Genomic DNA, 15,000 nt, shown 5'->3' on the forward strand with positions numbered 1-15,000 from the left:
CAGTAATCACCAAGCGAAGAGGACTATATAAAGCCATGCATACAAGGCAACATTGACAGAAGTTACTTTCACAACACACACTTTACACAATAGAACAGAGAAACGATGGTTGAATACAGGTGGTTGACTGAATGACTCAACATTCCTGTGACTTTCTCCTTCTTTTCTTGCTTTTAGAGGTGGAGCCAGATGAACCATCGGCCAGAGATTCATTCAAATGATAGTGGAAGATACAGGAGAAACCAGGTTAGTCTGTTAGACTATTCTTCTGTTTCTCTCTCTCTTTCTCTCTCTCTCTTCAGAGTCTCTCTCTCTCTCTCTCTGTCTCTGTCTGTCTTTGTCTGTCCTGTCTGTTGTCAGAGTTGTCTATTAGAGACTTTAACTCAGAGTTCTGTCTCTGTCTCTCTCTCTCTCTCTCTCTCTCTCTCTTACTCTCTTAGACTATTCTCTCCCTCCCTCCCTCTCTCTGTGTTTCTTTATTCCCACCTCCATCTCTATCTGAGATTTTAATTAAATTAATTTAAGCATAATAACTATATTCTCTCTCCAGCGAAGATCCAGCAGGTGTTGTACACTCTTAGAAAACAAGGTGCTTTCTAGAACCTTAAATGGTTCTTCGGCTGTCCCCATAGGAGAACCCTTTGAAGAACCCTTTTTGGTTGCAGGTAGAAACCTTTTTATTCTTGGTAGAAACTTTAACCAGAAGTTACAGAGGGTTTATGGAACTATTAAAGACTTTAACCTGGAACCAAAAAAGTGTTATGGGGACCTGTTTGGAACTTTTTCCAGAGTGTACAGGTCAGACAGAGGTCATGATGTAGTCTAACATCCTCCCCTCTCTCCCTCCCTCCCCTCCCCCCAGTAGATGCCCAGCCAGCCCAGCAGGCGGTGTGTAAGGTCAGGACAGAGGTCATGGAGGTCACCAGAGCCATGTTGACCGAGCAACGCCAACTTCCTGTTGTGGCCGCCGTGTGTGGAGGTGCAGCGCTGCTCTGGCTGCTGTAACACCAGAATGTTACAGCGTTACGGTTACTCAGACACGATATCTACAGGTATATATATACCCCGATGCTATTTACAACCATAGGAGAACCCTTTGAAGAACTACTGGAAACAAAAAAGGGTTCTCCTATGGGGACACCTGAAGAACCTCCTTTTTTCTAAAAGTGTACACACATAACCCGCTACTGCAGTGTCTCCCAACACTTACACAGTATACACTATCTACAGGTTCATATACACCTATATACACTATCTACAGGTTCATATACACCTATATACACTATCTACAGGTTCATATACACCTATATACACTATCTACATATACACCTATATACACTATCTACAGGTTCATATACACCTATATACACTATCTACAGGTTCATATACACCTATATACACTATCTACAGGTTCATATACACCTATATACACTATCTACAGTTCATATACACTATATACACTATCTACAGGTATACACCTATATACACTATCTACAGGTTCATATACACCTATATACACTATCTACAGGTTCATATACACCTATATACACTATCTACAGGTTCATATACACCTATATACACTATCTACAGGTTCATATACACCTATATACACTATCTACAGAGACTTTCAGTTACATATACACCTATATACACTATCTACAGGTTCATATACACCTATATATTTAACCACAGGTTCATATACACCTATATACACTATCTACAGGTTCATATACACCTATATACACTATCTACAGGTATACACCTATATACACTATCTACAGGTTCATATACACTTTACACTATCTACAGGTTCATATACACCTATATACACTATCTACAGGTTCATATACACCTTATACACTATCTACAGGTTCATATACACCTATATACACTATCTACAGGTTCATATACACCTATATACACTTTACATATACACCTATATACACTATCAGAGGTTACACCTATATAGACTATTAGGTTCATATACACCTTATACACTATCTAGAGTATACACCTATATACACTATTACAGGTTCATATACACCTATATACACTATCTACAGTTCATATACACCTATATACACTATCTACAGGTTCTTTATACACTATCTACAGTATACACCTATATACACTATCTACAGACTTTATACACCATATTATCTACAGGTTCATATAGACTATATACACTATCTACAGGTTCATATACAGAGTATACACTATCTACAGGTTTATACACCTATTACACTAGTCTAGAGGTTCATAGACACCTTATAACTATCACAGGTTCATATACACCTATTACACTATTAGTTCATATACACCTATATACACTATCTACAGGGTCATATACACCTATATACACTATTACAGGTTCATATACAGAGTATACACTATTAGAGTATACTTTACACCAGATACACTATCTACAGTTCATATACACTATATAGACTACTTTAACCATATTATCTACAGGTTCATATACACCTATATAGACTACATTAGACACTTTACAGGTTCATATACAGAGTTACACTATCTACAGACTTCATAACACCATATACACTATCTACAGGTTCATATACACCTATACACTATCTACATATACACCTATATACACTATCTACAGGTTCATATACACCTATATACACTACAGGTTTAACCAGAGTTACACAGTTACACTATTACACTACTTTACACCTATATACACTATCTACATATACACCTATATACACTATCTTATACACCTATATACACTATCACAGGTTCATATACACCTATATACACTATCTACAGAGTATACACCTATTATCTACTATACATCTACAGGTTCATATACACCTATATTATCTACAGGTTCATATACACCTATATACACTACTACATATACACCATATACACTATCTACAGGTTCATATACACCTATATACACACATCTACAGGTTCATATACACCTAGTATACACTATCTACAGGTTCATATACACCTATATACACTATCTACAGGTTCATATACACCATATACACTATCTACAGGTTCATATACACCTATATACACTATCTACATATACAATATACACTATCTACAGGTTCATATACACCTATATACACTATCTACAGGTTCATATACACCTATATACACTATCTACAGGTTCATATACACCTATATACACTATCTACATATTCATATACACCTACATATACACTATCTACAGGTTCATATACACCTATATACACTATCTACAGGTTCATATACAATATACACTATCTACATATACACCATATACACTATCACAGGTTCATATACACCTATATACACTATCTACAGGTTCATAACACCTATATACACTATCTACAGGTTCATATACACCTATATACACTATCTACAGGTTCATATACACCTATATACACTATCTACAGGTTCATATACACCTATATACAGATCTACATATACACCTATATACACTATCTACAGGTTCATATACACCTATATACACTATCTACAGGTTCATATACACCTATATACACTATCTACAGGTTCATATACACATATACACTATCTACAGGTTCATATACACCTATATACACTATCTACATATACACCTGTATACACTATCTTTTCATATACACTATCTGTATACAATCTACAGGTTCATATACATCTATACCAGACATATACACCCAGTATACACTATCTACAGGTTCATATCCTATATACACTAACATATACACCTATATACACTATCTACAGGTTCATATACACCTACATACACTATCTACAGGTTCATATCTATATACACTATCTACAGGTTCATATACACCTATATACACTATTACAGGTCACACACCTATATACACATCTACAGGATACAATATACACACAGTTCATATACACCTAAATACACTATCTACAGGTTCATATCTCCTGTCATACACATTCTACAGGTTCATATACACCTATATACACTCTCTACAGGTTCATATACACCTATAACACTCTCTACAGGTTCATATACACCTATATACACAATCTACTATACACCTGTATACACTATCTACAGGTTCATATACACCTATATACACTATCTCTACAGGTTCATATACACCTATATACACTATCTACAGGTTCTACACCTATATACACTATCTACATATACACCTATATACACTATCTACTCATATCTATATCTATATCTATACAGGTTCATATACACCTATATACACATCTACAGGTTCATATACACCTATATACACTATCTACAGGTTCATATCTATACACTATCTGTTATACACCATATACACTATCTACTACACCTATATAACTATCTACAGGTTCATATACACCTATATACACTATCTACAGGTTCATATACACCTAATACACTATCTACAGGTTCTACACCTATACACTATCTACAGGTTCATATACACCTATATACACTATCTACTGGAGCCAGATACACCACACTATACACTATCTACAGGTTCATATACACCTATATACACTATCTACATATACACCTATATACACTATCTACAGGTTCATATACACCCTATATACACTCTCTCTATACACCTTCTTTTACACTATCTACAGGTTCTATCTGTATACACTATCTACAGGTTCATATACACCTATATACACTATCTACAGGTTCATATGTTACACTATCAGGTCTACTGTACCTATTCACTATCTACAGGTTCTATACACCTATATACACAGGTCTACGTACACCTATATACACTCTACAGGTTCATAGACAAACAGGTTCATATACACCTATATACACTATCTACAGGGTCATATCACCTATATACAATCTACAGGTTCATATACACCTATATACACTATCTACTGTCCCCTATCTACAGGTTCATATACACCTATATACACTATCTACAGGTTCATATACACCTATATACACTATCTACAGGTTCATATACACCTATATACACTATCTACAGGTTCATATACACCTGTATACACTATCTACAGGTTCATATACACTATTCTATATACACTATCTACAGGTTCATATACACCTATATACACTATCTCATATACAGGTATACAATCTACAGGTTCATATACACCTATATACACTCTTTACATACACCTGTATTTCTATCTACATTCATATACACCAATACACTATCTCAGGTTCTACATATACACCTATATACACTTCTACAGGTTCATTACAATATACACTATCTACAGGTTCATATACACTATATACACTATCTACATATACACGAATATACCTATCTACAGGTTTTACACCTATATAACTATCTTTATACTATACACTATCTACTTTCATATACACCTACATATACACTATCTACAGGTTCATATACACCTATATACACTATCTACAGGTTCATATACACCTATATACACTATCTACAGGTTCATATACACCTATATACACTATCTACATATACACCAGTATACCTATCTAAGTTCATATACCCTTTACAGGTTCATATACACCTATATACACTATCTACAGGTTCATATACACCTATATTTACAGGTTCATATACACCTATATACACTATCTACAGGTTCATATACACCTATATACACTATCTACATATACACCTATATACACTATCCATATACACCTATATACACTATCTGTTCATATACACCTCATATACCTGTTCATATACACCTATATACACTATCTACAGGTTCATATACACCATACACTATCTACAGGTTCATATACACCTATATACACTATCTACAGGTTCATATACACCTATATACACCTACAGGTTCATATACACCTGTATACACTATCCATATACACCTATATACACTATCTACATCATACACCTATATACACTATCTACAGGTTCATATACACCTATATACACTATCTACAGGTACATATACACCTATATACACTATCTACAGGTATACACCTATATACACTATCTACAGGTTCATATACACCTATATACACTATCTACAGGTTCATATACACCTATATACACTATCTACTATATACACTATCTACATCTATATACACCTACAGGTTACATATACACGATATACACTATCAACAGGTACATATACACCTATATACACTATCAACAGGTTCATATACACCTTTGAATAACTATCTACAGGGTCATATACACCTATATACACTAACAGGGTTCTATACACTATCTACAGGTTCATATACACCTACACTTTATCTACAGGTTCATATACACCTATATACACTATCTACAGGTCATATACACCAGTATACACTATCTACAGGTTCATATACACCTATATACACTATCTACAGGTTCATATACACCTATATACACTATCTACAGGTTCATATACACCTATATACACTATCTACAGGTTATATACACCTATATACACTATCTACAGGTTATATACACCTATATACACTATCTACAGGTTCATATACACCTATATACACTATCTACAGGTTCATATACACCTATATACACTATCTACAGGTTCATATACACCTATATACACTATCTACAGGTTCATATACACCTATATACACTATCTACAGGTTCATATACACCTATATACACTATCTACAGGTTCATATACACCTATATACACTATCTACAGGTTCATATACACCTATATACACTATCTACAGGTTCATATACACCTATATACACTATCTACAGGTTCATATACACCTATATACACTATCTACATATACACCTATATACACTATCTACAGGTTCATATACACCTATATACACTATCTACAGGTTCATATACACCTATATACACTATCTACAGGTTCATATACACCTATATACACTATCTACAGGTTCATATACACCTATATACACTATCTACAGGTTCATATACACCTATATACACTATCTACAGGTTCATATACACCTATATACACTATCTACAGGTTCATATACACCTATATATATATCTACAGGTTCTATCTACAGGTTCATATACACCTATATACACTATCTACACATATACACCTATATACACTATCTACATATACACCTATATACACTATCTACAGGTTCATATACACCTATATACACTATCTACAGGTTCATATACACCTATATACACTATCTACAGGTTCATATACACCTATATACACTATCTACAGGTTCATATACACCTATATACACTATCTACAGGTTCATATACACCTATATACACTATCTACAGGTTCATATACACCTATATACACTATCTACAGGTTCATATACACCTATATACACACTAGGTTCTACACCTATATACACTATCTACAGGTTCATATACACCTATATACACTATCTACAGGTTCATATACACCTATATACACTATCTACAGGTTCATATACACCTATATACACTATCTACAGGTTCATATACACCTATATACACTATCTACAGGTTCATATACACCTATATACACTATCTACATATACACCTATATACATATACACCTATATACACTATCTACAGGTTCATATACACCTATATACACTATCTACAGGTTCATATACACCTATATACACTATCTACAGGTTCATATACACCTATATACACTATCTACAGGTTCATATACACCTATATACACTATCTACAGGTTCATATACACCTATATACACTATCTACAGGTTCATATACACCTATATACACTATCTACATATACACCTATATACACTATCTACAGGTTCATATACACCTGTATACACTATCTACAGGGTCATATACACCTATATACACTATCTACAGGTTCATATACACCTATATACACTATCTACATATACACCTATATACACTATCTACAGGTACATATACACCTATATACACTATCTACATATACACCTATATACACTATCTACAGGTTCATATACACCTATATACACTATCTACAGGTTCATATACACCTATATACACTATCTACAGGTTCATATACACCTATATACACTATCTACAGGTTCATATACACCTATATACACTATCTACAGGTACATATACACCTATATACACTATCTACATATACACCTATATACACTATCTACAGGGTCATATACACCTATATACACTATCTACAGGTTCATATACACCTATATACACTATCTACAGGTTCATATACACCTATATACACTATCTACAGGTTCATATACACCTATATACACTATCTACAGGTTCATATACACCTATATACACTATCTACAGGTTCATATACACCTATATACACTATCTACATATACACCTATATACACTATCTACAGGTTCATATACACCTATATACACTATCTACAGGTTCATATACACCTATATACACTATCTACAGGTTCATATACACCTATATACACTATCTACAGGTTCATATACACCTGTATACACTATCTACAGGTTCATATACACCTGTATACACTATCTACAGGTTCATATACACCTATATACACTATCTACAGGTTCATATACACCTATATACACTATCTACAGGTTCATATACACCTATATACACTATCTACAGGTTCATATACACCTATATACACTATCTACAGGGTCATATACACCTATATACACTATCTACATATACACCTATATACACTATCTACAGGTTCATATACACCTGTATACACTATCTACAGGGTCATATACACCTATATACACTATCTACAGGTTCATATACACCTATATACACTATCTACATATACACCTATATACACTATCTACAGGTTCATATACACCTATATACACTATCTACAGGTACATATACACCTATATACACTATCTACAGGTTCATATACACCTGTATACACTATCTACAGGGTCATATACACCTATATACACTATCTACATATACACCTATATACACTATCTACAGGTTCATATACACCTATATACACTATCTACAGGTTCATATACACCTGTATACATGGATATACCTATAAATATTATACACCCCTAATCTAAGCTACATTGACATATATAGGCCTACATATAAACATTCATGGATATGTCCAGTAGGCATATGACCTCATCAGATTTACAAACACCATCCCCCCCCCAGGTAACAAGGATCCAGTACATCGATAAGAGACCCCACTACGACAAGGCGGTGATCTCAGTGGAAGACCACGCCTCCTGCCGCTGCCAGACACACCCCTCGGCCACAGCTGCAGCCAGGTCCACCTCCCTCCCCCCTCCTCCCCCCCGACTCACACCCAAACCCCCCTCCCTCTCCAAGGAAGACCTCCATCGCCATGACAATATGAAGGCCAATCAGAGGTTCCATGTGGATGACAGGGGGCAGCTGGAGAGACAGTGGCAGGACAAGTACACCCTGTCACACACACAGCCACGGACACACACACAGACACACACAATGGCAGGGGCAGGGACGCAGGTAGGGACACACACACAGACACACCCAATGGCAGGGTCAGGGACGCAGGTAGAGACACACACAGACACACACACACAGATGGGTCCCTCTCATGAGCTCCCTATAGGGCATGGCAGTGGGTATGAGGGGGGGAGAGGGGAGGAGAGAGGGTCACAAACACCCCACCGCACACACACTGACACACAGCCCAACACAGGAGAGAGGCAACCCATTGACAACACAGAGAGGACACAGGAGATAGGAAGACAGCAACAACTACAACAGTACTACCAACAACAACAGTATCTACAACAACAGCGACAATATCAACAACAACAACATCAACAACATCAACAACAACAGTACCAACCATACAGCCAAGAGCCAGAGCTCAGGACTCAATACAAACACAACGCTCCCCAATCCGACAGCAGCGGACCACCTGACACAAAACAACCGGCCAATCACAAACCAGAACTGGTCCACAGCAACACAGAACCGACCGATGATAATGACTCAAGCACAGAGGTGGCCAATAGAGACTCTCTAAAGGATACAGAGGTCACCAGTCAGGGACAGGCAGTGACAGAAGTGACCAATCACGGAAAGGAGGACGATAAAGAGCGACACAGCCAGACAGAGCTGTCCAATCAGGAACAAAAACACTCAGAGTCGACCAATCAGGGTGACTCTGTCACAGAGGAGGAGAGCAGGAAGAAACTTCTAGAACTCTTACAGAGAGAACTGGGCCAGAAACAACAGCATCATCCTCCTCATCCTCATCTTCCTCATCAAGACCATCATCATCCTCACCATCGTCAGTCTCGAACACAAACCACCACCACACAAAGACCAGGTACTGGGAATTTGGGAATTTGTTTTTTTTTGTGTGTGTGTGTGTGTGTGTGTGTGTGTGTGTGTGTGTGTGTGTGTGTGTGTGTGTGTGTGTGTGTGTGTGTGTGTGTGTGTATGAGTATGAGTATGTGTATGTATTTGCATGTGTGTGTGTGTGCCTGTGTGCACGAATGCATGTGTTTGCACGTGTGAGTGTGTGTATGTTGTGGGTCAGTAACTATGTATGCCTGTGAGAGTTGACGTTAAGGGAAGAGGCTGTTAGAGGAAGTAGACCTGTTTTCTTTTGTGGTCCTGACTGCCGTGGACCACATGTATGATTATATGAGCATATGTGTCCTGTCATTCTTTCCCTCCCCCTGCAACATGGGACCTGAACTTCCACTTCCTGTTAAAACAGGTTCCTAGCGGTCACAAACGTGATGGGAGTTACAGACATTGTTACCTCCGCCTCAGAGGTGATTATATTAAACTGCTCTTGACTATTTTATGTTATCTAACACAATGCATCCCTCTCTCTCTCTCTCTCTCTCTCTCTCTCTCTCTCTCTCTTCCTTTCTTCTATCTCTCTCCCTCTTCCACCTCTCTCTCTCTCTCTCTCTCTCTCTCTCTCTCTCTCTCTCTCTCTCTCTCTCTCTCTCTCTCTCTCTCTCTCTCTCTCTCTCTCTCTCTCTCTCTCTCTCTCTCTCTCTCTCTCTCTCTCTCTCTTCCACCTCTCTCTCCCCTCCCTCTCGTCCAGTGCCCCCCACGTTGTCCTCCAGCATGGCCCCAGGGTGGTCCCCCAGCACCCCGTCCCCTCCCCCCAAGCCCCCGCAAGGCCCATTCAGACTGGCCCTTTCCCGCGGACGCAGGAGGAGGAAACACCGGAGCCGCATCAGCAAGGCTGCCCTCCGAACCATGATCATGTAGAGAGAGATGGTAAGGGAAGAGGGAGGAGGGAGGAGGGAGGAGAGAGGAGGGAGGAGGGGTGGAAAAGGGGGAGGCAGACCAGCAGATGGAAAGGTAAGAAAGACAGAGGGAGGCAGCGGGAGAGAAGGAGGGAGAGAAAGGAAGATAAATTGTGTAGATATTAAAATGTCAGACATAGTATGGAGGGGGGGGGGGATGAAAAGCTTGAGAATGAGAGACTATCTAACTCCTCTACCTCTCTTCTACAGGCAACTGGGTCGACTGTGTTTGCTGGGCCCACCCAGGGTCGTGTTCATTAGGCACCAAACGGAAGAAAACGGACTGAAACAGGGACAACATGGAATAAACCCTAATTTCTTGTTTTATAAAACGTTGTGTGCCCTAATGAATACTGAGGGATACTGCTGGTTATGGAACCTCAAGATGGACACGGGAGACTGGGCAGCACTTCTGGACTCTACTGCTGGTTATGGAACCTCAAGATGGACACTGGAGACTGGCCAGCACTTCTGGACTCTACTGCTGGTTATGGAACCTCAAGATGGACACTGGAGTCTGGCCAGCACTTCTGGACTCTACTGCTGGTTATGGAACCTCAAGATGGACACTGGAGACTGGCCAGCACTTCTGGACTCTACTGCTGGTTATGGAACCTCAAGATGGACACTGGAGACTGGCCAGCACTTCTGGACTCTACTGCTGGTTATGGAACCTCAAGATGGACACTGGAGACTGGCCAGCACTTCTGGACTCTACTGCTGGTTATGGAACCTCAAGATGGACACGGGAGACTGGCCAGCACTTCTGGACTCTACTGCTGGCTATGCTAACAGACATTACTGCAGGCTGTGTAAATCTTTGCACCCCAGAAAGTAGCATGTAGCATCTTTCTATAAAAAATCTGCTAGCTTTATTTAAACCGTGATATCAAGACAATGGACAATCTCAGACAGAGACTCCTTAGAAAGGAGGCAGTTCTGGATGTTTAACACTGGAATGAGAGTGATGTAACCTTTGAAAAAGAAGCCAAGCAAACTACATCTCCCATCAGCCATTGGCTTGTATAATTCTAGCCTCGCCTGCTTTGAACACTGCCTACTGATTGGACAGTTAAGGAGGGTGTTCGGCGGATATTATTAGATTGCTTGCTGCAACAGCCATTGATTGGTTGTTTTAGATGCCATGGAACACGCCCCTCTCTACAGCTTGACTATGATTGGTTTCTGAGAATAGAACTGAAATCTTATTGGCCCAAAATGGTGCTTGAGGCCATCTATTTCTAAGAGACAATGCAAAGCTTGGATGTGGATATTTTCACTGGAATGTACTGGGTTGACAATGGAAGCTGTTCTCAGATAAACAATGTTATCCTACTGGTGTAACTGGGATAACTGTCCTGGGAATATGACTGGTGTAACTGGGGATAACTGTCCTGGGAATATGACTGGTGTAACTGGGGATAACTGTCCTGGGAATATGACTGGTGTAACTGGGGATAACTGTCCTGGGAATATGACTGGTGTAACTGGGGATAACTGTCCTGGGAATATGACTGGTGTAACTGGGGATAACTGTCCTGGGAATATGACTGGTGTAACTGGGGATAACTGTCCTGGGAATATGACTGGTGTAACTGGGGATAACTGTCCTGGGAATATGACTGGTGTAACTGGGGATAACTGTCCTGGGAATATGACTGGTGTAACTGGGGATAACTGTCCTGGGAATATGACTGGTGTAACTGGGGATAACTGTCCTGGGAATATGACTGGTGTAACTGGGGATAACTGTCCTGGGAATATGACTGGTGTAACTGGGATAACTGTCCTGGGAATATGACTGGTGTAACTGGGGATAACTGTCCTGGGAATATGACTGGTGTAACTGGGGATAACTGTCCTGGGAATATGACTGGTGTAACTGGGGATAACTGTCCTGGGAATATGACTGGTGTAACTGGGGATAACTGTCCTGGGAATATGACTGGTGTAACTGGGGATAACTGTCCTGGGAATATGACTGGTGTAACTGGGGATAACTGTCCTGGGAATATGACTGGTGTAACTGGGATAACTGTCCTGGGAATATGACTGGTGTAACTGGGGATAACTGTCCTGGGAATATGACTGGTGTAACTGGGGATAACTGTCCTGGGAATATGACTGGTGTAACTGGGGATAACTGTCCTGGGAATATGACTGGTGTAACTGGGGATAACTGTCCTGGGAATATGACTGGTGTAACTGGGATAACTGTCCTGGGAATATGACTGGTGTAACTGGGGATAACTGTCCTGGGAATATGACTGGTGTAACTGGGGATAACTGTCCTGGGAATATGACTGGTGGAACTGGGATAACTGTCCTGGGAATATGACTGGTGTAACTGGGGATAACTGTCCTGGGAATATGACTGGTGTAACTGGGATAACTGTCCTGGGAATATGACTGGTGTAACTGGGGATAACTGTCCTGGGAATATGACTGGTGTAACTGGGGATAACTGTCCTGGGAATATGACTGGTGTAACTGGGGATAACTGTCCTGGGAATATGACTGGTGTAACTGGGATAACTGTCCTGGGAATATGACTGGTGTAACTGGGGATAACTGTCCTGGGAATATGACTGGTGTAACTGGGGATAACTGTCCTGGGAATATGACTGGTGTAACTGGGGATAACTGTCCTGGGAATATGACTGGTGTAACTGGGGATAACTGTCCTGGGAATATGACTGGTGTAACTGGGGATAACTGTCCTGGGAATATGACTGGTGTAACTGGGATAACTGTCCTGGGAATATGACTGGTGTAACTGGGGATAACTGTCCTGGGAATATGACTGGTGTAACTGGGGATAACTGTCCTGGGAATATGACTGGTGTAACTGGGGATAACTGTCCTGGGAATATGACTGGTGTAACTGGGGATAACTGTCCTGGGAATATGACTGGTGTAACTGGTGATAACTGTCCTGGGAATATGACTGGTGTAACTGGGGATAACTGTCCTGGGAATATGACTGGTGTAACTGGGGATAACTGTCCTGGGAATATGACTGGTGTACCTGGGGATAACTGTCCTGGGAATATGACTGGTGTAACTGGGGATAACTGTCCTGGGAATATGACTGGTGGAACTGGGATAACTGTCCTGGGAATATGACTGGTGTAACTGGGGATAACTGTCCTGGGAATATGACTGGTGTAACTGGGGATAACTGTCCTGGGAATATGACTGGTGTATCTGGGGATAACTGTCCTGGGAATATGACTGGTGGAACTGGGGATAACATGAGTAAAGGGGGATAGAACATATGGATAGTGAAGCACTGAAAGGAGAAGCTCGGTGTATGGGGAATGCGCCCTTAGACACTGATCTTGGGTCAGTTTAGCATTTTCCTTGCTAATGGTTAATGTTAGATTTGGTGCAGGGGAAGCTGATCTTAGATCTGGAGCGAGAAGCTCAGGACATCACACACACACACACACACACACACACACACACACACACACACACACACACACACACACACACACACACACACACACACACACAGAGACATATCATTTCTACTACTACAGTATCTTTCAATGTTCTGTCTACATCTGGATCTAACCAATCAAAACACTGGAGTAGTTACACACTGGAGAGCAGATAGAACTAGAAAACATAGAGGGAGAAGTAGAGGGAGCGCATAGAGAGCATTTAAATAGAACAGTTCCAGTTGTCCTATATCTATTACAGAGAAAAGCAGGTATAGAACTGGAAAACAGAGTGAAAACATAGGAGTGTTTTGTTGAAGAGATGTTGAACAGGTCTAGCTATTCTCTCTTTGATAGAGAGAAGCAGAAATAGAACTGTAAAACCTAG

At 39.6% G+C, this 15,000-nt stretch overlaps 2 protein-coding genes and 2 long non-coding RNA genes across 4 annotated transcripts in view; 2 read left to right on the top strand and 2 right to left on the bottom strand.

Moving 5' to 3' along the window:
• The window catches only part of LOC127929727 (uncharacterized), a 23,213-nt gene extending 23,009 nt beyond the window's left edge, over window positions 1–204 (top strand). The window contains exon 3 of the long non-coding RNA XR_008135886.1: window positions 178–204. This is a non-coding gene — a long non-coding RNA (uncharacterized LOC127929727). The remainder of the gene's footprint in view (window positions 1–177) is intronic.
• Window positions 205–761: 557 nt separating this feature from the next.
• On the top strand, window positions 762–14,691 carry si:ch211-79m20.1 (involucrin). Its single transcript, XM_052517845.1, is given in 7 exon segments — window positions 762–798; window positions 863–941; window positions 943–1,020; window positions 1,022–1,052; window positions 9,053–10,223; window positions 10,959–11,137; window positions 11,377–14,691. Coding segments are annotated over 6 exon segments (1,566 nt in total). The 3' UTR covers window positions 11,129–11,137; window positions 11,377–14,691.
• LOC127929728 (uncharacterized) lies at window positions 7,482–9,044 on the bottom strand. Its single transcript, XR_008135887.1, has 3 exons — window positions 8,823–9,044; window positions 8,401–8,493; window positions 7,482–8,245 (listed from the first exon to the last, which is right to left on the bottom strand). It is a non-coding gene; the product is annotated as an uncharacterized LOC127929728 (long non-coding RNA).
• LOC127929713 (sialidase-like) overlaps window positions 12,353–15,000 on the bottom strand; it is a 2,733-nt gene continuing 85 nt past the window's right edge. The window contains exons 2-4 of the mRNA XM_052517846.1: window positions 14,195–14,409; window positions 12,691–13,513; window positions 12,353–12,498 (exon numbers count right to left, since the gene is read on the bottom strand). Coding sequence (XP_052373806.1) covers window positions 12,480–12,498; window positions 12,691–13,513; window positions 14,195–14,409 — 1,057 coding nt within the window. The 3' untranslated portion in view covers window positions 12,353–12,479. The remainder of the gene's footprint in view (window positions 12,499–12,690; window positions 13,514–14,194; window positions 14,410–15,000) is intronic.

Source organism: Oncorhynchus keta, unplaced genomic scaffold, assembly GCF_023373465.1.
Source record: "Oncorhynchus keta strain PuntledgeMale-10-30-2019 unplaced genomic scaffold, Oket_V2 Un_scaffold_984_pilon_pilon, whole genome shotgun sequence".
Lineage (NCBI taxonomy): Eukaryota > Metazoa > Chordata > Actinopteri > Salmoniformes > Salmonidae > Oncorhynchus > Oncorhynchus keta.